At 45.8% G+C, this 23823-nt stretch overlaps 1 protein-coding gene across 1 annotated transcript; it reads left to right on the forward strand.

Moving 5' to 3' along the window:
• The first annotated feature begins 469 nt into the window (after positions 1-469).
• Positions 470-22175, forward strand: TRPV3 (transient receptor potential cation channel subfamily V member 3). Its single transcript, XM_063146597.1, has 16 exons — positions 470-648; positions 1234-1320; positions 2656-2813; positions 5104-5280; positions 5753-5893; positions 6510-6790; positions 7920-8096; positions 8718-8876; positions 10654-10755; positions 13338-13411; positions 14794-14959; positions 15363-15429; positions 16243-16514; positions 18034-18146; positions 19891-19961; positions 22081-22175. The coding sequence occupies exons 1-16, from the start codon at positions 626-628 to the stop codon at positions 22173-22175; spliced, it is 2163 nt and encodes a 720-aa protein (XP_063002667.1). The 5' UTR covers positions 470-625.
• The last annotated feature ends 1648 nt before the right edge of the window (positions 22176-23823 follow it).

Genomic DNA, 23823 nt, shown 5'->3' on the forward strand with positions numbered 1-23823 from the left:
TTTTTTTAAAAAAATGTTAGCCCTGCCCTCTTTGCTTTGGCTCCACCCACCGCTGGAATGCGGCCCACGAGAACAGCTCCAAAAGAGGTTCTGCGCCCCTGATCTAAATTGAAGCGATGACTTCGCAGGTGAAGTCACAGACACCAAATTCTCTAAAACACAGACGGATATCAGAACATAAGAAGAGCTCTGTTAGATCAGACCACAGTTCAATATTTTAATGCCCTCTGTAGATAACCTTTAGGGGGACATTTACCATGCAATCCTATGCATGTTTTGGCCGGGAAAAGTCCCGCAATTCACAGCATTTTTTCCTGCCTCGACAGGCATAGGGTTGTGCCCTTAGTAATTGCGGGTATACTTCTGCTGTCCATGGAGGTTCCATAAGTATCCATCATGCGCCAGTACGGACACCGCATGAGCCCTTATTGCCTACCTGGGGGAAACCGCGCAAAGACAGCAGGACGGGGAGGCGGCTCTGGGCCTATTGCCATCCATTTTGCTTTCCCACTAATTGCAGCTTTGATCCAATGTATTCAACAGTTCCCACTTTTTTCTCGAGATTGAAGCCTTCGACAGCCCCGTCACGCCCAGCCGGACGTCGCCTCCCGTCTTCTCCAAGCCGATGGACTCCAACATCCGCCCATGGTATGTACGAGCTACCGTTATAGGACAGAAAAAAGTCCTGCAACCCTATGCATGTTTGGACAAGAAAAAGTCCTACAACCCTATACATGTTTGGACAGGAAAAAGTCCTACAATCCTATGCATGTTTGGATAGGAAAAAGTCCTACAATCCTATGCATGTTTGGATAGGAAAAAAGTCGTGCAATCCTATGCATGTTTGGATGGGGAAAAGTCCTACAGTCCTATGCATGTTTGGATGGGGAAAAGTCCTACAATCCTATGCATGTTTGGATAGGAAAAAGTCCTACAATCCTATGCATATTTGAACAGGAAAAAGCCCTACAGCTCACAGTGTACCCTAGCCAGAATTGCAGGACTTCTTTCTGTCTAAACATGCATAGGATTGTGCCCTGAATGAGCGCCAGTAATGTTTTGAAGTTTGCATCTGGACTTGTGCTTCAAGATTTAAACAAAGGCGCTGGAAAATCGCATTTCTTCCGCATCCTTTTGTCTTCTCCAAATTCCTGATGGTTACCCCCTGTGTCACGGGCTCAGAGTTTCTCCTGACTTCAGCATTTCTCTCCCCCATGCCCCTTCTTCATCCAGCGCGTCGGCAAATTCCGAAGATATGGATTCGCCACAGTCTCTCCAGGATGATATGACGGAATATACCCCCAACGCAGACAGCTATTGGTGAGCACGGAGGCGGGATGACTTTCTGCATTGTGGTTTTCTATAGATGAGACGCTGCAAGGGGTTAAGGTTTACGGCCCTCTTCCTTCTTTCTTCCCAGCATGGACAAAGCTGCCGGGCTTTTAGGTATTGATTTGTGGACGTCTTAAAAGTTATTGCCAATAAATAAACTCGGTAAAGTTGTGTCTCAAGCAGCTTCAGGCAAGATATGAATGGGGAGAAGGGCCTGGTTCGAACGTGACCGTGACTTGGGCTGGCCGTGGGTCACTGCCTTGACCCAGGGGTATCGCAACTCTTTCAGCCTCATTTGGTATTTTGGATCCGTTTCTCCATCGTTGAATTTGGCCCTGGCTGAAAGAATTTCAATGGCCCTGCAGGGCTGTTTTTATTTTTATTATTTATGTAAAGTATTGTTTTTATCCCGGTCCTTAGCGGCTTTCGTATATAATCATCTTATAATCTCGAAAGACACAGCACTAAAAGAAAATGAGATGAGGAGGGGAGAGGAAAAATAGTAAGACTTTCAATGGCTTGTAACTTAGATCGCTTAGCATTCCTAGAGTGCATCTGAGTATTCAGAGCACTTTGCGCAGATCCTTTCATCTCACACTCAGTGGTGTGGCAGAGGCGCTCGTGATTACGTTCCTGATAGCCATGTTCCCAAAGAGAGTCCCCAAAATGCTGGTAGCTGTGTTGATCCTTCTTTCTATGGGTCTTTTGCAAAGCTGATGGGTTTCATTGCCCATTCCGGGCCACGTAATACCTTGCATTACAACTGGGAATAGTATATTCTTGCTGGGAAAATGTATTTCCTCTCCCCACAGCCATAGGCGTGCATACGGGGTGTGTCCAGGCACACCCCAATATCTCTGGAGCCTCTGGAAAGTGTGTATTTCCCCTGCCACACAAATGGTCCCGATTGGAGCAGAGGACGGGAAAGTACGCTATCCAGAGCCTCCTTAAAGTGCTACGTTAATGGTGGCCGCCGTTAGCGTGGTGGTGGAAATACACACTTTCCGGAGGCCCTGGAAAGAGCGCTTTCCCACCCCCAAAATGTGCTGTGCACACTTATGCCCACAGCGACTGTGGGCATAGGCGTGCTCAGAGTTGCAGCTAAGTCCAGAAGAACAGGAATGTCAGTGTGTGTGTGTGTGCACAGATGAGGTCAACATCCCTGCTAATAAAAAAGTCTCGGGGCTTCGACCCTGCCAGCCCTCACTCCATTACGCCACTGCTGACATGGCTGATATGGACCAGGGTTACTGAAGGGACACTTGAACGTCCTGGTTTCACACACCAACTAACGACTGCCCGCCACCGCCATTTTTTATCCAGCGTCAACTCCTCCCCAAACACTCGGCCAAACAGCTGCCGGAAAAAACTGAAGAAATATCTGTTCCGGGCCGTGTCAGAGGGCAACATCGAAGAGCTGCAGCGTCTCCTCGTCGAACTGAAAGATCGATCCCACGCTTGCAGAAACCTGACGGTCCAAGGTAGGTGGGACTCCGTGGCATCTGGGGTGTGTGGGGGGGGTGCCGCCTTGCGCTTGAATCCAAATGCCGGCCGCGGGGAAAAGTTGGGTTCTAGTGCCCAAGTAAACGGTGACTCCCTTTGTTCATTTGTTATGGCCTAGATCCGAAGGACTGGCCCATTCCTTTTGCCTTCTGGAGGTTTTGTGTTTCTCAAACTGATGCTTCTTCTGGGCCGTTTTAGAAAGGGTGGGTGGGGTTCGGCAGCAGCCTGTGAGGACCAAGTGAGACGCGATCTAGTTCAATGGACTAGAAATTTTTTGGTGGTTTTCCGGCTTTTCTAAAATTGGATCTGGCCCTCTGCGTGAAGGAGATTCAGGACCCCTGATTTAAATGGAGGTGATGACTTCACAGGCTAAGAGGCAGGTGATCCGACACCTCTGTTTTAGGGGACAGGAGAAAAAACTGCATTGTAGGAGAAAAACTGAATTGTAAGAATGGTTTCTCTGAGTTGCTGCAGCTTTTGTTTGTTTGCTTCTTCTAGTTATTGATGATGATGATGATGATGATGATGGTGTTGATTATTTCTGTCTGAGTTAGTGACATGGATGGTCCCAAACAATCAGGGATCCCACAGTGAACAGGATGTGGTCAGTGCTACAAAAAATGGGAGAAACTGTAGCTCAATGGTAGCTGAGTACATGCTTTATGTTCTGGAAGTCCCAGGTTTGATTAAGAAAGTAGGGTGACATTTTAATAAATTTTACCATTTTGGCTCTGGTGATTTCATTCCATTTCCCCGGCTCGCATCAACTCTGTCTCTAGCAAGTCGATCCAATACATGGATTTCAGATTTGTTTAATTTCGGCAGCAATTTTTGCAAATGGGATTTCTTGTGTGTGTGTGTGTGTGTGTGTGTGTGTGTATAATTTCTGGGCCCTGGGATTTGCGCAAATGAAATTGGTGTTTTTTTTTAATTATTATTTTTCAGGTCTTTCAATTTGCGTAATCGTGGGGCGTAATTATTATTTTTTAATTGGAGGTCTTTCACACATCCTCCTGACCGCGACATATTCTCATTTACCCTCTCCAGCAGAGATGTATGGGTACTTATTAAAGAACTTGTCAATTTCATCCTCCATTCTGCTCAAGAAGCCCCCAAATGCAGAATGAAATTGACAAGTTCTTTGACAAGTAGGAATATGGCTCCCTTGGGCCAAACAAATAGTATGTGAAGGAGGATGAAACTGACAAAGATATTTACAAAGGGAATACATAGTGGATAGATGGATATTGGAGCAAGACCACCACTTTTTTTTATTTAAAAAAAAAACATGACTCCATTTGCACATATTTAAAGATCCAAAAAATAATGTATCAAATAAATTAAGTAGATGCATTTTTCAGGTCTCACAATTTGCGCAAATGGGATGATGATGATGATGGTCTTTAAATTTGTGCAAATGAGATGGTGAGGTTTTTTTTTTAATTTAATGATCCTGTTTACGTCCATTTAAAGACCTGAAAAATAATTTTAAAAACACACCATACCATTTGCGCAAATCATGTGTCTCTTTATTTAATGTGTGCAAAAAAAGTGCAAACGTTTTTAGAATCATAAAAAAATAATAATAAAAAAAATCCGCTACGGTTTTCCACCACCGATCAAAACAGGAACACTGTGAAATCCCGTTGGGCTTAAATGGAATGGAATTCTCAGCATCACAAATCCCTTCCTCCAGCTAAAAACGGTCAGGGAGCTGGGAATGAGAAAGACCTTTTCTCTCTGCCTGTCAACCTAGAGAAGGTCTGTCTGTCAGAATTGACAGTACTGGGCTGGGTAGAGTTAGTCTGACCTCATCTAAGGTGACTTCCGATGTAATTCCAGCCAATGACATGTGGCTGCATTATGTCATCAGCAAGGGTAAACATAGTCAATAAAGAATGAGGGCGGAGTTTCCTGGGAGGGCCACATTCACCCGGGTGATCCCAGCCTATCAGGGAACACCTTACGAATGGGATGATGGCACTGTGGTATGTAGCCAGTCAAATTTATTTCTGGCTGCGTCATTAATTGAGGGAGACAGTAACAGAGGGCAGGGTAAAAAAATTGTGGGCAGTGGAAAAACGTGGACCAAAACAGGAGGTCAAAACATTCCCCAAAGCCCAAAAGCAGCTTTCCTTCAGCCCTCGATTTCACGCATTTCTGGAAAACATTGTGCAAGTCTACAGTACAAGGGAGTTCCACATGTAACCCCCATTTTTCTTAACATAAGCCCCACTTTCTTTTTTGCCAATATTTTTGTTTCTTCAGACTATCTGATGAAAAAAATGACGTCTGCAGACACAGGCAAGACCTGCCTAATGAAAGCCTTGTTAAACATCAACCAGAACACGAAGCAAATTGTGAACATCCTCCTTGCGTTTGCAGAAGAAAACCTTATTTTAGAAAGCCTCATTAATGCGGCGTATACGGAGGAGGCATACAAAGGTATTTGTTAAGAGCTCCAGCAATATTTTGAAGGTTATAGCAAAGTTCATTCCCCTAAAGCAGTTAAACCTAAGTGAGTGGGCTGGGAATTGGCCACGTTTCTAGATACTCCAATAACATTTTCAAACTGAAAGGACAGAATAAATAAATAACAGGTAGGAAAACCACGAATCAACAGCAAAGGAGAGAGATCTCCCATTGATGGAGGAAGCTATGATTATAATATACTGCAACTTGCCAAAGGGAACTGAAATGGAAGTGTAAAGGGCTTTGGATGTAGCTTTGTTGATGAAAGATAATTTTCCTTATTAACATGCAAGAAGCCCCGATTAAATGAATACCAGAGCCTGTTGCTCACGGAGTTCCCAAAGGCAAACAAGGTTTTCCATCTCTATTAAGCCTTTTGTGTTTTTCCATTATGCCCTGTAGACAAAGGTGACCGGTTTTTGTTTTGTTTTCTTTGAAACTGCAGGACAGACGGCACTGAATATTGCGATAGAGAGGCGGCAGTATGACATTACTCAGACCCTGATTGAGAAAGGGGCGGATGTCAACGCGCATGCCGAGGGCGTGTTCTTCAATCCAAAACACAAGCACGAAGGCTTTTATTTTGGTAAGGGGACCCAGGCGTCCGGCTGAGTTTGCGAGACGCTTTGGGAAATGAGCGCCGGACACGGCTCACTCTTGTTTACGGGGCAGGGGCAGATTTCCTTTCGGAGGTCACAAATAAACAAACAATACTAGCCTATTTTAGCTTAAAATTCTTCCTTCTTGTACCTAAACTTTAGGGGAGATAATCCAACCTTTTAGAAGGGGGGGAACACTACACAAAAGCTGAAAAAAAAACACCAAATGATTGATGTTCAGAGGAAAGAGGGAGGGGCTGTTGGGAGAACCTCTTATGGCTGAATCCACCCCCCCCCCCCGGGCCTCAGTTTCCCCACATGCCAGGAGCCTTTTTTTGGCTGAGGAGCAGGGTAAAAACACTTTATTTCATTTATATCCAATATTTATATACCACTCCCCACCCAACAGGTTTCAGAGTGATGAACAACAAACAGAATAAAAGAATAAAGACACCGTATTAAAAATTGCTATCTTAAAAAGAACAAAGCTCTGATAAAATCTGATACAAGGTTTTATTAATACAAGAAACACACACCCTATAATGGCGCATTATGTATTAATACAAGAAACACACGCCCTATAATGTCGCATTACTTCCTCAGGTGAAACGCCCCTGGCGTTAGCCGCCTGCACCAACCAGCCGGACATTGTCCAGCTGTTGATGGATAACAGAAAGACGGACATCATGTCACAGGACTCCAGGGGAAACAACATCTTGCACGCGCTGGTGACCGTGGCGGAAGACTTCAAGACGCAGAACGACTTTGTTAGGAGGATGTACGATGCCATCCTCCTGAGAAGCAGAAGCCGCGATTTGGAGACCATGAAGAACAAGGATGGCTTGACCCCGCTGCAGCTGGCGGCGAAAACCGGAAAGTTGGAGGTGAGCCTAATTTACATCTAAAGGAAAATGGACAAAGTATCGTGCGGTGGCATAGCCGAACCAGGTTTTGCAGGGATGACGCACTGGCACTTTTTTTTTTAATCAGCAGGGACTCTGACATCACCTGCCATCCCGCTTGGACTTCTCTGCTCCCTTGGAGCTGAACTGCAAACCTCACAACTGGGGGTGGGGTGGGGATGCATTTTCCCAGCAACAGGTATTCGTCGCTATTGGAGTGCAAAGTATTTTAGGGTGACTTGGTCTGGAATCGAGAATTACAACGAGATCTGTACAGATTGTGTAAAATCCGTCTGTCTGCATTTTGCAGATTGCCAATCCCCTTTAATGCTGTTGTCTGCTCATTGATGGAATCTGATTTGGGGGGTTTCCGGATTTGCGCAAATTTGCACTTGCAAAAATGCTCAAATCCCCCTGAAATGCTTGACTCCCCCCCAAAACAAGCATTTCCTCTGCTTTAGCCTGGGGGTGGGGGAACACATTTTAGGCCAGTTTGTTTTATATATTGTGAATTTTTCTATTACTAAATTTGCGCAAAATTCCAGAAAGTTAGCAAAACGGTCCGCAAATCCACAGAATCCACCTGACTGGGGAAAAGATGGTCCACTGTGGAATCAACGAGTCAGATTAATAAAAATCCAAACTGATTGGATTCTGTCTGACATCCCTAATTACAATCCGAGAGCTCCTAGGGACCCCCAGAAACAGGCCAGGACTCTGATAGCGTTCTCCTACTGTTGTTCCCCAGCGACTGATAATTCAGAGGTAAACCTCCTTTGAACATGGAGGTTTCGCCTAGCTGTGTTGACCAAGGCTGGCTCTGGTGGGGCCCCTTCCTCTGTGGGTGGCATGAGGGGGCACCATTTTAATTTCCCGCAACGTCCCAGAGTGATGCTACATTGGGGCATTGTGCGTAATAAAAATGGACGCTAGATTCGTCTGCCCACTGTTGATGGAGGTGCTGGGTTAGACTTTCATAGGGGTTGGCAGCCAATGGGGAACCCTGCCAGGGGTATCGGGGTCATGGCGGCCGCCCAAGCACACCCGAGACATCCCTTGCTGTTGACAGACGTCAGATCCTGGCTGATTAATCTCCGGCTCGGCCTTTCAGATCTTGAAATACATCCTGAGCCGAGAGATCAAAGACAAACCCATCAGGAGCCTCTCCAGGAAGTTCACCGACTGGGCTTACGGCCCCGTCCAGTCGTCCCTCTACGACCTGACGGAACTGGACACCACCTCGGACAACCCTTTACTGGACATCATCGTCTACAACACGAATATTGGGGTGAGTCCTTCCAACTTTCCAGTCATCACCCGGCTTTGGGGAGAGCCGTAGGGTGGAGCGTAGCTATTGGAAATCAACACAGAATCATCGCCTATCGATACAACGAAAAACATTCTCCCCGTCGATTCGTCAACCAGAGCAGGGGGAGGTCAAAGTGCTTTTGGCTCAAGTGCTGAATCCCACTTTGGGGGAAGCCCTCGGGGGGCGCATTCCAGGGGGCGGAGCTCAGGGGAAAAGGGGCGTGGCCAAAACACCCCCCCCCCCCAAATACTAGAAGATTCTATCTTCAAGCTCTGAGCCTTCGGAGAGATTTTCAGGATGGGGGAAAAGAACCCACCCAAAAGCCCAGGACAGAGCGTGGCCCTCTGCGGGGAGGGATTCCTGGAGGGCCGGATTTGACTCTGGGCCTGATATTTTGCCCAGTTGATGGATCGTCCAATTCAAGATGTCAGCCCTACTCAATGCATCACAACATCAGGGTTAAACCTCTGCGTCGCTGCGCCCTTAAATCTCGCATCCTCCCTTCCTCTGCCCGCCGGCTTCTGATTTTATGGTGTTTTGCTCTCCGCCCGCTGCCTGAACGTGCTGCCTGCCACCCCCCGCCCGCTCCTCTCTCTGCAGAACCGCCATGAAATGCTGGCGCTGGAGCCCCTGCATTCCCTCCTGCGGATGAAGTGGAAGCGCTTCGCCCGGCACATGTTCTTCCTGTCGTGCTGCTTCTACTTCATCTACAACACGGTCCTGACGCTGATCTCCTACTACCGGCCCGAAACGGAAATGGTGAGTGGCAGCATCTGACACCCACTACCTGCAACCCGTTTTTAACCGCTTTTGCTTTAAAGAGGACAGAAAACTTTGCCGGAAACCTTTGATCGATGGCAGTGTTTGCGGGGGTGGGTGGGGGTTTGTTCTTTGGAGGGGGGCAAATCATAGAGAATCATAGAATAGCAGAGTTGGAAGGGGCCTACAAGGCCATCGAGTCCAACCCCCTGCTCAATGCAGGAATCCACCCTAAAGCATCCCTGACAGATGCTTGTCCAGCTGCCTCTTGAAGGCCTCTAGTGTGGGAGAGCCCACCACCTCCCTAGGTCATTGGTTCCATTGTCGTACTGCTCTAACAGTCAGGAAGTTTTTCCTGATGTCCAGCTGGAATCTGGCTTCCTTTAACATCAGCCCGTTATTCCGTGTCCTGCACTCTGGGAGGATCGAGAAGAGATCCTGGCCCTCCTCTGTGGGACAACCTTTCAAGTATTTGAAGAGTGCTCTCATGTTAAGGAATGTGAAGCAAATTATGAATGGAGAGCAAGAAATGACAATTATGAGAGTGTGAAGATAGACAAGGTTAGCCAGTTAGTATTGGTTTAGTACCTGTAGCCTTCCAGATATTATTATTATTATTATTATTATTATTATTATTATTATTATTATTATTATTTCTATACTGCCCAACAGCAGAAAATCTATTACATTTATATTCCACCTTTCCCCGTCTTAAGCGGATTATGTGATGCTCCCCTCCCTATTTTATTCTCACAACAACAACCCTGTGGGGTAGGCTTAGCTGAGAGCCAGCGACTGGCCCAAAGTCACCCAGTGAATTTCACGGCCATGTGGGGGCTTGAACCCGGATCTCCCGAGTCCCGGTCCAGCGCTCTAACTACCATGCCACACTGTTGGGACTCCAAGCCCCATCAGCCCCAGCTAAGATGACCAATGATCGGGGATAGTCAGCGTTGTAGTCCAACAACGTGAAGAGGTTCCCACTCCTGGTTCACGAGATCATAGTATACTAGAGTTGGAAGGGACCTCAAAGGTCATTTAGACCAATCCCCTGCCGATGCAAGAAATCCTCTACGAGTGAACCCCCATAGATGGCCATTTCTTCTTAAAAAACTTTTAACGAAGGAGAGTCCACCACCTTCTGAGCCAGGCTGTTCTCTGTTGAACACATCATATGGTCAGGATGTGCTTCCTAACTTTTAGCTAAACATCCTTCTCCTTGTATTTAGACTCTGTTGGTTTAAGTCTGACCCCCTGGAAAAACCGTGTTGTAGTTTTTTTATTTTATATTTTTTTTACTCCATTTTTACTCCATCTACAAGACAGCCCTCCAAATATTTGAAGATGTCTGATATTGCCTCTTAATTGTCTCTTCTCCAGGCTAAACACACCCAACTCGGACACTGACCTGTTTAAAGCTTTGACTGCCTTGCTTTTCAAATGATTCCATACCCCCTCAAGGTGGCTTACTTTTTTTTAGAAACAGCAATCAGTCATGCAATGCAGTAAAAAAAAATGCTTTGAAAAATTGAGTTTGAAAAGCTAGGGATAAAACACTCCCCTCCCTCATCCTAACCCATCCCTTTTTCCTTGCATGCTGTGTCGGTTTATTCTGCAACTAGGGACTGTCTTATTTTACGGATTATATGTCAACCATGCAGGAATAAAAATACATTAAATAAATAAATAAGTCAACTGAAATGAAAACAGTCAATCAGCCAATCCGTAACGGTTCTTCTGGGTCCTTTTTTCTCTTCTCCCTCTTCTTTCCCTCCAGCTTCCGCCGTATCCTTTAGTGTTGACCGACAACCTGGGCTGGCTGCACTTGTCAGGCCAAGTGACCGTGATGCTGGGGGCCATATTTATCGCGATCAAAGAGGTGAGAGTTGGGCTCGGTTCAGACAACACATTAGTCCATGGGTTCTCTAAGTCCCTAAGAGCCTCGTGTGGCACAGAGTGGTAAGCGGCAGTTACTGCAGCCGAAACTCTCCCCACGGCCTGAGTTCGATCCCAGCGGAAGCTGGTTCTCAGGCAGCCAGCTCAGGTTGACTCAGCCTTCCTTCCTTCCGAGGTCGGTAAAATGAGTACCCAGCGAGCTGGGGGAAAGGTAACCGCGACTGGGGAAGGCAATGGCAAACCACCCCACTACAAAGTCTGCCAAGAAAACGTCAGTGAAAGCAGGCGTCCCTCTAGGAGTCAGCAATGACTCAAGTGCTTGCACGAGAGGTTCCTTTCCTTTCCTTTCTCAACAAGGGGGGGAATTTTAGGGTTCCGGGGTGGGTGGGAAATTGGAACCACTATTCAGCAAAGTATGATGTCCTGCAGATTATGTCTTCCTACACATGTTATTAAAAAGGTCCCAGAAAAGTGTCATGTCGTCTGCAAAAGCCAGGCCTTTGCTCTCTTTTCCCTCCCTCCCTCGCAATCCTAGAAGTTTCAAGCTTCCCATTTAAAGGGGCAATGCAAAGCATGGGAGCTGAGAATGTAAAAGTGGCCATGCTTTGTGTTGCCTCTTTAAATGGGACTAATCTAGAAAAAAATAAATAAAAGATTTTCAATATTACATGCATATTATTTGGAATGCACCTTTTGAGTTAGGAAGGGGGTAATTATATTCTGAACAATGGTGAAAGGGGGGGAATGGAGCAAAAATGGTTGAGAACCATTGCAATGCAGTGTGAAAACTCCACTCAACGGTTGCATCCCTAGGGGCTACTCCCCACACAACATGTTCCAACTCCGCCATTGTGTGACTCCATAAAATCCATTGCGTTGTGTAAAATGAAGTTTGATTGACAGTTCCTCCGCCCTCTCTCCTCCCCTGGTCCCCCCGATGGTATCCCATCAGCCATTGCTGTGAAAAAACAACCCTGGTGGCTCTCCTAGAGCGGCACTCGCTCCTTTCACCGCTCTTGCCAGGGAACTCTGTAGCCAGTGGGAAAAGTCAACTCAATGCAACGGGAAACTCCACAGAGCCTTCCACATGACACGCAACACAAGGGTTGTGCAGGAACTCTTCTCCGCAGAGTGTGGGTATTCCACGTGGAGTGTTTTCCAAACAAAAAACTCGCCATGGGGTGGAGTTTTCCTGCTAGACAACATGTTTCTCAACAGTGGTGTAAAAACTCCACCGTGGAATTCAAAAGCCACCATTGCGAAACATGTTGTCTGAACCGATCCTTGGCACACCAGTGCTGCTGTGGCATGCCAATGACTCCCTTCGCTGCTGAGGGCGGCCCATGTTGAAAAGCTCTTACTGCACTGTTCAGAAAACAATTCCTCCCTCTAGCTATTGCCCACCCCCCTCATGGTGCCACCTGAAACAGGTAAGCTTCGCTGTCTTTCATGGTGAGGCCAGCCCTGCTGTTGTATTCACAAACCGACATTTGTGTGTGTTCGTGAATTCAATACCCCCTTCTCCAACCATGGCTGATTTGGAGTGTCAATCAGGGATCCTGCCCTCTTGTGATCTCACTTAAGGTCCTAAGCCTTCCTCAGAACTCCACAACCCTGTTGATTGATTAGTGATTATTATTATTGTTATTATAATTATTATTATATTTATTTGTATAAATATAATAATATTTTGCCCAATGCTGGGCCTCAAGGCGGCCTTACAAAGTTTAAAACATACATTGGGTGGGGGAAAACAAAACCATAAGTGTTTAAAATACACAACAAAATTGTAAGTCCTTAACATAGAGGGAGGGCCAGATTATTCTCCAAAGTCCTGCTGGAACAAACAAGTTTTAGCCTGCTTCCAAAAGCCCATCAAGGAGGGAGCCAGCCTAGCTTCCCCGGGAAGAGAGTTCCAGAGCACCGGAGCAGCCACCGAGGAGGCCCTCTCCTGCGTTCCCACCAGGCGTGCCTGTGAAGTTGGTGGGACTGAAAGAAGGGCTTCCCCAGAAGATCTCAAAGCCCGGGCAGGCTCATAAGGGAGGATACGGTCTTTCAAATAACCTGGATCCGAGCCATTCTAAAATTTGAAATGTTTCTCATGTGACTTTGCTGACCAGGAGTAAGGGGGGGGGTATTTTGGGGTGGGTTTGGCCCCCACCCCTTTTGCCATTGCCACTGGAACGTGGCCGCCCGAGAAGCTTGTCTGAAAGTGAACCCAGCCCTTGGGTGTAAACAAAGATGTCGGATGTTTCACGGTGGGAGCTGAGCAGTTTTCTCACGTTGGCCCTTCAATGTTTGTCTGGGAGTCTGGGGCCAAACTCATGCGCTTTGGGGAATGATGGGATTTGCACCTCAGCACATCTGGAGCTGTGCCAATGTCGAGAAACCATTTTGGAAGCAAAATTGGGGACTCCCACGGTGCCAAATTTTGCAGCAATGTCACCGTTCCATGCACGGCATCCCACCCCTATGTACACTGCCCGCAATCGCGATGCTGCCATTTTCACTGCTGCGCGAGTGCGCTTTAAAAAACGCGCCCTGTGCCTCCTTCTTTCCCCGCAGAGCGTAGCCATTTTCTTGCTGAGGCCGTCTGATCTCCAATCAATCCTCTCCGACGCCTGGTTCCATTTTGCATTGTAAGTCGTGCATAAGAATCCAAATGACCCCACCGCTCTGAAATGACGTTCCAATTTCTCTCTGCGCCATTTGCCGCTTTGGCTGGTGGAAAACGCTTCTCTTTCACCGGGCCCTCGCTTCTTCCCTCTCTGTGTCATTTATCTCACATAAGAATCCAACTCTAGATGTAAGTCAGACATGGGAATTTACATGTAATTTAAGGCCAGGTGCCTCAGAGAGAGAGAGAGAGAGAGAGAGAGAGAGGTTCTCTAAGCTGTAAAATATATTCCATGCACTTGCTATTTTTAGATGCCTCATATTCCATCCCTATCTGAATACTAACCTTGTTTTGCAGTGTAGAAATCTTCCTCCCCATCCAGAATATAGAAATGCCTAGTGGAACGTTCATTCTGGTAAAAGAAATGTTATTTATCACAAGGCCTGTTTGGGAAGCCATCTACTTCCCTCAGGCTTATTTTAGCTCACCAACCACAGCTTGGCGGACACTGGTTGAGTTTCAAAGCGCCTTAGAGTTCATTGAACGTCAGTGAAGTGCATTGAAGTCCACGGTGCCACTACCTCTTGAATTGTCTGCTTTATTTTAGTGGTAAGGGATGCTCCAGATCCACGCCACTTTGTATCTGAGATATATAAAAGGAACAAAAGGGGAGCAATTGTTCCAGTATGTTTGGGGGGGGGGGAGTCTATTAAATCTCTGGAGAGCTTTAGGATCTGCCAGAAGCAAGGCAATTCAAGGGCCCAAGATGTGTAATCCCTGAGTCCCGCCTCGTAAGTGATTATACGTCAACCTTGATAAGTGAAAAGTGTTCCACTTTAGCACTCCGTTAGTGATTCTTGTTGTCTTGAGGGTGGGCCTTTAAAGATTTTGTGTACTTCTGCAAACTTTGGGGTCCCCCACAAACACACAACAGCTCACTGGTAGATCCTTCTCATTTGTCATTGGCACTGTTTTGTCTAGAATTCTATCCACACTCACCAGTTGCGTTTGCTTTTAGAGGGCGTTATGATCAAATGGATTAATTAATATCCGTATGCATCCTGCATTACAAAAGCGCAGGTCTCTGCCCCAAGGGGTCCATAATTCATAACTCACCACAAAAGAGACAACGGAGGGAGGTGGGGAAAACAGAAAACTGGGTTAACAACATGGCTAAAATACACAATTATTTCCGTTAAGACTTAGTTACAACGTGACATCGGGCATCCTTCCCTAATCTGATGTGTGGGACTACACCCCCCATTATCCCCAACCAGATGTGTGCTGGCATGGGAATTCTAAGAAGAAAATATAGAAGTCCATGAAGTCTGGCCAATTTTTGATCCTTTGGTTTTCCTCCGAGAGACATCTTCCTTTTTCTCTGTTTGCCCTTTCATCTGACAGTTTCATCCAAGCGGCTCTGGTGATTTTCTCCGTCTGCTTGTACCTGTTTTCTTACAAAGAGCACCTGGCCTGCCTCGTCCTGGCGATGTCCCTGGGGTGGGCCAACATGCTGTATTTCACCCGGGGCTTGCAGTCCATGGGGATTTATAGCGTGATGATCCAGCAGGTGAGCAAACGCTCCTCAATTCCAACTTCTATTTGTGTGGGGAGGCCCTTCCGTCACCCCAGGAATGGGCGTTCCCATTTCCCTATGTGAGGACCCGGGGAGGGGGGCATTTCTTAATTTTTGCCATTTAGAACTTGCCCATAAATTTGGCTCTTCAGTTACCCGTTTTACCTCTCACACCAGTTGCGGGGGCCATTCCCACCTTCCCAGTTCCTTAGCCCTGGTGCAATCCACCCGTGGCTTTTAAAAATAAATGCATTAGGGCATCAGTTTTCCAGCTGCTCGTAGATCAGTCGCACTTTTGCTGATAGCGACGTGCTTGGAACGCCCGGAAGAGGCATTGCTGCGGTAAAAGACTGTTCGGTGTTGAAAGGTAATCCTGATTTCTCTCCATCTTTGTTAGGTCATCTTGCACGATGTGATCAAGTTCATTGCGGTATATCTGGTATTTCTGCTCGGATTTGGCGTAGGTAAACAGTTTGTTCGTTATTCACGAGGGTGCCCGTGTGAGTGTGAAAATGTATTTGCACATTGGAAATATGATGCAGCCCACCAAGGCAAACACACCCCTCTAACTCATGTATGAAGGTCTGAGGGGAAATGCAGTCTTAAGGCAGCTTCCAATGGGAATGATGGGAGTTGCAATACCACACAGCAGACAGAAGGCACAACCTAAATTAAATACTATCTTATTAGGGTTGGTTCAGCAGGCTTTCGGATTTCCACAGAACGCTTTTACCAAGCCTGCCTGATGAAGAGTTCTGTGAAATATGAAAGCTCACACACCCCTTATCCCCAATCCATGGGGATGTAAGATTTAATTGAAGTTGTATCTCCTGTTGCCCCTAATGATATTCTGCAACGTTTCTGGAAATTCAAGATCCAAACCTTGCCTCAAATTGATTGCCAAAAGCCCCGTTGCTTCTTGCAATAGCGTTCTTGCCTGGAAAAATTATCTCCTGCTCTTGTATCCCTCTGAATATTTTTGACACTGCTCCAGTTGCTGCTCTAATGCTAAAATGCTCAGAGTCTCCTCCAAATGGCTGGCTGGGGGATGCTGGGAATTTTTTGTCTGACACACCTGGAGGGCACCAAGTCTTGCTGTCCTATGTCAGACGAACGTTTTCTCTTTCCTCTGGGTTTCCCTGGGGCAGGCTCCCCAGATCTTTTGGATTACAGCTCCCAGCATTCCTGACCATTGGCTGATGGGAGTCGGAGTCCAAAGCATGGACCGAAAACTAGAAAAACCCGACCCCTCTTTCTTTCTCCCCCCTCAAACGCAGCCCTGGCAGCCTTGATCGAATCGTGTCCGGAAGGCAGCAAATGCAGCAACTACAGTACCTTAGGCAGCATCGAGATTGAACTCTTCATGCTCACCTTAGGCCTGGGCGATTTGGATGTCCACGAGAACGCGAAATACCCCATCCTCTTCCTGCTGCTGCTCATCTTCTACGTGGTCCTGACTTTCGTCCTCCTCCTGAACATGTTGATCGCGCTGATGGGTGAGACGGTGGAGGACATCTCCAAAGAGAGCGAACACATCTGGAGGCTTCAGGTTTGTTCTGGAGCGAACGCACAGGGTGGATATGATCGTCTCCTAGACCAGGTTCTGTTGGACTTTAAGTCCCATCAGCCCCAGCCAGCATGGGACTTCAACTCCCATTGGCCCCAGGAAGGCTGGGAATTGTTGTCCAAAACATCTTTAGGGTGGATCCCTGCATTGAGCAGGGGGTTGGACTCGATGGCCTTGTAGGCCCCTTCCAACTCTGCTATAATAATAATAATAATAATAATAATAATAATAATAATAATAATAATATTATTCTATGATTCTATGATCTGGCGGACACCAGGTTGGGGAAGGAGGTTCTAGCTTTCTCGGTGTGGTACGGACAGGTACGGATGCTGGCAAATTCTGATGTGATGTGTCAGCTCTATTTATGTCTCTATTTTTAACTTTTCTACCTCGCCCCATTTGCTAAAAGAGCCATTAAAGGCAGCGCACGGCAATTCCAAACAATTAAATGTTAAGAACATTAAAAGCAGTAAAAAGTCAAGGGTGTTTTAGTTTTTATTTCGATGGTTTATTATTAACATTTAGGTCCCACCTTTCCTCTGAGGAGACAAGGTGGCATTCATGATCCTCTTCCCTGTTTTAGCCTCACAACAACAATCCTGTGAGGTAGGCTAGGCTGAGAGTCTGGGACTGGCCCAAAGTCAGCCAGTGAGCTTGACGGCTCAAACCCGGATCTCCAGCACTCCAACCATTGCGCCACACTGGCTCTAGGGTTAGATCCAGATTCACTCTGCATCAACTTTCCCCAGCAGCCCCCTGAAAATGCCAGCGGGTGACCTGTGGTGTGGAGGGAGAAGAGATCCCCCAAGAATTGGGTGGAAGGACTTTCCGTAACTGGACTCCTTCTTGCGGAAGGCAGATCCTGGATGCAACTGCAAAACATTAATATTTTAAAATGGAGGATAAAATGGAGAGGAGGATCTTTTAAAGTTTAAACCACCTTGGAGTCCTTGCAAAAGGAAAAACGGTGGGATACACCGTATTTCTTCGATCGTAAGATGCCATCGATTGTAAGATGCACACTAATTTCAGTAGCAACCAACAGAAATAAAAACCCTAAGACACACCCGCGATTCTAAGACGCACCCCATTTTTAGAGATGTTTATATGGGAAAAAAGTGCGTCTTAGAATCGAAGAAAGTAAGATGATGATGATGATGGAAAAAAGTAAAGATGGGTCTTTATAACCTCTCCCCATGCGGGGCTTAATTAGATTGAAACTTGCAAAGCGATGAATTAAAACTTTGCCAGCCAGAAATTGCCTCCATACCGATAAAAACACGAGTAGTCTATGTAACACGAGATCAGTGCAACAAATAGTCCCTCTTAGTCTGAGGAGAAAGAGAATTATGGTTTGCTGTAGGATGGGGGCTTGAAGATGGCCTGGTTTCATATCCGTTTTCCTGTGGAACAGCTCGCCCTCTGATCACACGCGGCCATCATGCAGGCGAACGCAGAGCCCTTTTTAATCTTCCTGTTTTATTGTCCTCACGTCTAGAGAGCGAGGACGATCGTGGAGACGGAAAAGCTCCTGCCGAAATTCCTGAAGAGGAAATTCCAGCTCGGAGAATGGTGCAAAGTGGCTGATGGCGATACCCGGTTGTGTTTAAGGTGGGCGACGTTTGGGGTCTGGGGAAGCCGCTGTGTCATGATAACGTGGAACAAAACGGGGTGCAGAGGCAATGATTATCCGCCCGATTGCAAAACGCCCTGCTGCAGGGGTGCAGAACCACGTTTCAAGCAGAGGGCGGAATTCCATTTCGATGACGTTTTCGGGGGCCGCATCCCAGCATGGGCGGAGCTAAAAAACAAAAGGGGGCAGGGCCAATGACATCCAAACCAACTCTATATTTTCGCTCCAAGCTCTTCCTGCCAGAAACTCAAGCCTTCGGAGCGGTATTTCAACCTTTTAGGACGGAGGGAAAATGTGCAAAAGTCGGGAAATGACTCCATGGAGAAAGGCCACGGCAAACGTAGTAGAAAGAACTCCTCTCCTAACCCAGATGTCCATTTTTAACTCATCTTCTTTTCTTAGGTCAACGTAGGCGTGTTCGTTTAAAGTGATCAGATGGCAATGTGTTTTGCAAACCTAAGTGTTCGATGTTCTTTTAAAAGAAAAATGCAAATGTTTCTGTTCCATCAAATCTGGACAGAAGCACCCTAAAGAGACAATTCCTAGTGTTAATAAATCATTGCTCTTCCGTAGTATGCTACAAGTGGAATTCCAATTGATTTCCAACACTATCAGGGAATATTGTGCATTTTCGGTGTCCAATCCAGGGCCCTTAGCACTACCAGAAAGGTATTTTTTTTAGCTAGCACCATATAAAGCTCTATTTCTATGGTGGGATAATACTTTAAATAAAAAAAATAGCACTATAGCTTTGTAAGTGTATAGTGTTATACCACTATAAACCATAATTAATATATGTTTAAAATGTTACTCAAAAATCCTTTTCTGGTCAACACCATTTTTGCAAGATAGCTACTGGAAAGGTGACTGGAAAGGTATTTTCAATTTTTTAAAAATTAGTATTATAGGGGTATAGTGCTATTTAGCTATAATGCTACATTAAAGAAAACGTATTATAGGGCTATAGCGCTATACCTCTAAAGTCCTTTTACAACAACAACAACACCTTTCCAGTAACTCATTAATTACTGTGCTAAAAGGTTAGTGAGTAGAAATGTCTCCCCCCCATCATTTCAAAAATGTTTTAATATTTTAAAACCACATCGGCGAAAGGTGTTTTTGCATGACTTAAAAAAAAACTCATTAAAAAAAGTAAACTGGTGATCAAAATGGTGCCCACTGCAAAGATTATACTGAACGGCTTAAATCCAGCATTGTGGATTTAACGTGGGCTGAGCTGATGGGTTCACTTGCCCTCATAGGTCACTGCCCACGTCAAGAGTGCACCTCTTAAAAAAAGACCAATGACTAGTGATAAAGGGAAGAGATTCCTCTGCAGATCGCATGACTCTTCTGTCCTTAAAAAGGTTGAATTTTCTCCAGTTACAAAAATGATGGAAACCACACTGGAAAAATATTGAGGGGGGGGGGGATATCAAATGGATGACAATGTTGTGTGAGCCCCCTGCCGCTGTAAAATGAGAGGGAATGAGCCAGGGCAATTTCACAATAAATCCTCATCTGTCACCAGCCCCAGTCTTGTATAAAAAAGTGAAATAAATCACAGAGCTCTAAACAGGGTCCTCACTTTCCTGCACACTGATAAAACATCACTGATTAAATGAACGCCGACACACGATTAAGAAACCAAAGCATGAAGTGTTCCTGAGACGGTTTGGAAAAAGCATCATAATGACAAAATGTGTATATTCTGTTAACTAGGATTAATGAAGTCAAATGGACAGAATGGAAAACGCACGTGACGTTCATCAATGAAGACCCTGGTTCAACAGGTAACTTGTCATCATTATATTTGGAGGATTTTCCTTTTACATTTTCTTGTTTAAAGCCTTGTGACTTTCATTATTATTATTATTATTATTATTATTATTATTATTATTATTATTATTATTATTTTCTTTCCTTGCGCGTGGTGGTTTTTCTAGACAGACATGACAGGCTTTGCCAGGTCATGCTGTCTTTTACTAATTCAGGAATTTCCTGACTATTGAACCTATTTTAAGTATGTCTGCTCTCTGGATGTTGGTGTGGATGCATTTTGGTAGGCCCAGTTTCTGATGGTTGTCTATAAAAAAAAATGATGTGGTGCCGATGACTGATATGACTAACAGAATAACTGTATCCTTTTCCTGTTGCCATTGTTCTTTAACTTCCATGTCCAGTGGTGTATCTTTTTCTCTCTTTTCCTCTCCCTTTTCTATAACATTTTTGTCATTAGGTATTGCTATGTCAATGAGGTAAGTGTGTTTGGGGGTTTTGTCTATATCTTATTAATGCCTGATGTCTGTGTGGTTTACAAAAGAAAATGTTGACATATACAGTTGTGAACATTTATAACTGAATTCGCTCTAAATTAATAATCTGTCCCAGGCATTAGCAATCATAAACGTAGTTGGTTTGGTTTTTTTGGGAGGTCTAATTCAGTTTAAAGCCATCTGTGCATGCCCTTGAGATGAATGAGATTCCTCTAAATGGAAGGAGTATCCAATCCCATGTCTAAGAGCTTTGTGTGTGTGCGAACAAGAAATTCTAGAATTGTTTCTGTTCCATGATCAGCAAAACCTAGTTAGCCAAACTTTACACCCATGTCAGCTGGTACATATTCAGCAAAACTCTGCGTTTACACACCCGAATGGTCATTCTTGGTTTTCAAAACTAACGTGTCCCTAGAGCTATAATATCTACAGGGGTTTTATTTAAGGAAATAACCCATTCAGTTGTATGGGAGGATCTATGGTAGAGCCTCCACTTTGCATGCAGAAGGCCCCAGATTCAATCCTGCCTGTTTTTCTTCCAAGGAATTCAGGGTGGCTTACATGGTCCTCCTCCTCTCCATTTTATCCTCACAACGACCCTGTGAGGGAGGCTCGGCTGAGAATCCGGGACTGGTCTAAAGTCACTTGCTGAGCTTCATGGCTGAGAGGGGACTAGAACACGGATCTCCCGAGTCCCAGTCCAAGACTCCAGTCACTGCACCATAGTGGCTTTCCTGTGTTGTGCTGGCTAGGGCTAGTAAGGAGGTCCACAAGTTGACCCAGCTCCGAGCAACATGGCCTGGCTCAGTGGCACCTCGAGGTTTTAGGGGGTCACTCTCAATATCCCCTGCTGCTCTTCCTCCTCCTCTTCATTATTGCTACCAGGGGTCTGGAAACAAAGCCCTATGAGGAGAGACTGAAAGAACTGGGCATGTTTAGCCTGGAGATGAGAAGATTGAGGGGAGACATGATAGCACTCTTCAAATACTTGAAAGGTTGTCACACAGAGGAGGGCCAGGATCTCTTCTCGATCCTCCCAAAGTGCAGGACACGGAATAATAGGCTGAAGTTACAGGAACCCAGATTCCAGCTGGACATCAGGAAAAACTTCCTGTTAGAGCAGTACGACAATGGAACCAGTGATCTAGGTTGGTGGTGGGCTCTCCTACACTAGAGGCCTTCAAGAGGCAGCTGGATAACCATCTGTCAGGGCTGCTTTAAGGTGGACTCCTGCATTGAGCAGGGGGTTGGACTCAATGGCCTTAGAGGCCCCTGCCCACTCTAATATTCTATGATTCTCTTGCTTGCTTGGCAGCCCAAAGGAATCTGCTTCTGCTCCCAGAACCGTTGTTCTGGGTCAGAGCGAGAGGCAGATAGAAAAATAGGTTGCAATGGTGAAGCAGGAAAGCAACTCCTCCAGCGGGGCTCTGCTAGAATATTGGCCCTTGGCAAATGCCCAATCACGCCTACCTTTCACGCCAACCCCGGCTACTTCCTAACCTCTCTGCACACAGAACAGATGGATCACAGCCTTAATGAATAAGTGGGATGTGTTTCAGATGCCGTTTAATTAGAAACAGTTACCAAAATATGTTTTAATGGTACTGAATAATCCTTGCCACTCTTTTTCCTTTAGATTACACCAGAATGCAAGAGACGTCGCGGAGTAACAGCAAAATCACGTTGAATACGTACGAAGAGGTTTACGACTTGCCAGAAACCTCTGTTTAGTGGTGAAAGGATATGAAAGGCCGTCAGGGTGTAGCCCAGAGTTTGCTGTCCTGAGCTTGGCCGGAGCAGCATTTTTGAGCAAAGATGGGGACACTCGGCTGCAGCCTGAACTGCGAACGTGTGAGAATTGCCAATGCAGGATGGGAAAATACGGACCGTGACAAGGAAAGTGCCAGTTTTCCAGGCGGTGCAGTGAGAGAAAGTGAGGGCAACTTGGAGACGGCAGTTTTCTTGAGGGTACCTCTGCATGACGTCAGACAAGATGAAACTTCCGTTGGGCTTTTGCCGTCGAGTTGGTGGTCATCTATTCCCCGGACGTGAAGGTGTTAAACTTTCATTGCTTCTGGGCTTTGACCTAAACAATTTTGAAGACTGTTCTTGCCGAAACATTTTTAAGGCTCTGCGACGTGAGCTAGAACCCCTCTCGCTCCTTTTGGAAGATTGAGGGGATCTGTGAGTCCCCGAGTCACGGGAAACCTGTGAGGCCTGTGTAGCACTCACCATATTGTGTATGGGGTGTGAGCTAGGGGACAAGGATGCTGTGAAAAGCAAACACATTTCAGATGTTGAAGTGGAACCACAGTATGAAATCTTCAGCACTTGACAGTCCTGGGCGTGGTGATCCATCTGGTCCTCTTCCATGTTCACCTGGATACCTGCTTGCCCTGGAAGGTAGGGGCAGGCAGATGAAGGGACTGGAGAGGAAAAGGATGTAAAAGCCATGGCTACGGTCAGATCTACACCAAGCAGTATATGAAAGCGGTATATGACATGGGTCAATGGGCCCCAACAGTTGTCAGTGCACTTCAATACCGCTATAAAGCAGTCGTGTGGCTCCTGCCTCTTATATACTGCTTTCATACCACTTTCATAGTGCAATATCCTGCTTAGTTAGATCTGGCCTACGTCATCTCCTGCTTTAATGGGACTCTTAAGAAGGCAACAGCCCTCTCTTGTGAAATAATGTTATAATGTCCTGGTTTGCACATAACGCTAAGCCAATGTGTGGTTTGTTGAAATCTGGCTTGTCGTTGTGTCGGAACCCGTGCCTGTAAACAAGCCATAGTTTGTTAATGAGCTAAAATCTCAAATAGAATTCTTGGTTTGTTGCTGTCTTACCAGGTTGGGCTTGTTGTGATGTCTGAACCCAGAACCGTGGCTTATCCTTGGCTTGTTTGCTCTGCTGTCTCCCCTGAGATAGAGTCGCCTGGAAAGAGCAGCCTGATAATGAAACCACTCTAAAGCCTGTAAAATGGGCAGGAGAGAAACACACCAGAAGTAGGGAAAACCAGCTGTGGTTTGCTTGTCCCCCAGACAATTCACGGCTAAAGCTACAAACCAGTTAACAGAAACCATGACTTGGTGTTATGTGCCAATGCAGCCATTGTGCGCATATCTAAAGGAAATATTTTTGTTCTTGTGTATGTACAGTATTTATTTAGACATTCCTGAAGAATGTGCCTTAATATCTATGGATATTGATTGAATGTTTGTTGGTTTTGAAATGACAGTTTGCATGGTACCAAAAGGTGCAATAGATTATTATTATTTTACAAATCCAGACATTGCTGCACAGTGCAGCAATAGACCAGTAGATTTTTGCTTTGAAGGCTATTATAAGGGTGCAGAAATGTCTTTTATTCTCTGT

Source organism: Elgaria multicarinata, chromosome 22 (assembly GCF_023053635.1).
Source record: "Elgaria multicarinata webbii isolate HBS135686 ecotype San Diego chromosome 22, rElgMul1.1.pri, whole genome shotgun sequence".
Classification (NCBI taxonomy): domain Eukaryota; kingdom Metazoa; phylum Chordata; class Lepidosauria; order Squamata; family Anguidae; genus Elgaria; species Elgaria multicarinata.

Coding starts and splice junctions, on each gene's coding strand:
- TRPV3 (XM_063146597.1), top strand. CDS start 626: ATGGACTCCAACATCCGCCCATG. Junction 2,814..5,103: donor CAGAAACCTGACGGTCCAAG/GTAGGTGGGACT, acceptor TTGTTTCTTCAG/ACTATCTGATGAAAAAAATG. Junction 15,430..16,242: donor TCTGCTCGGATTTGGCGTAG/GTAAACAGTTTG, acceptor CCTCAAACGCAG/CCCTGGCAGCCTTGATCGAA.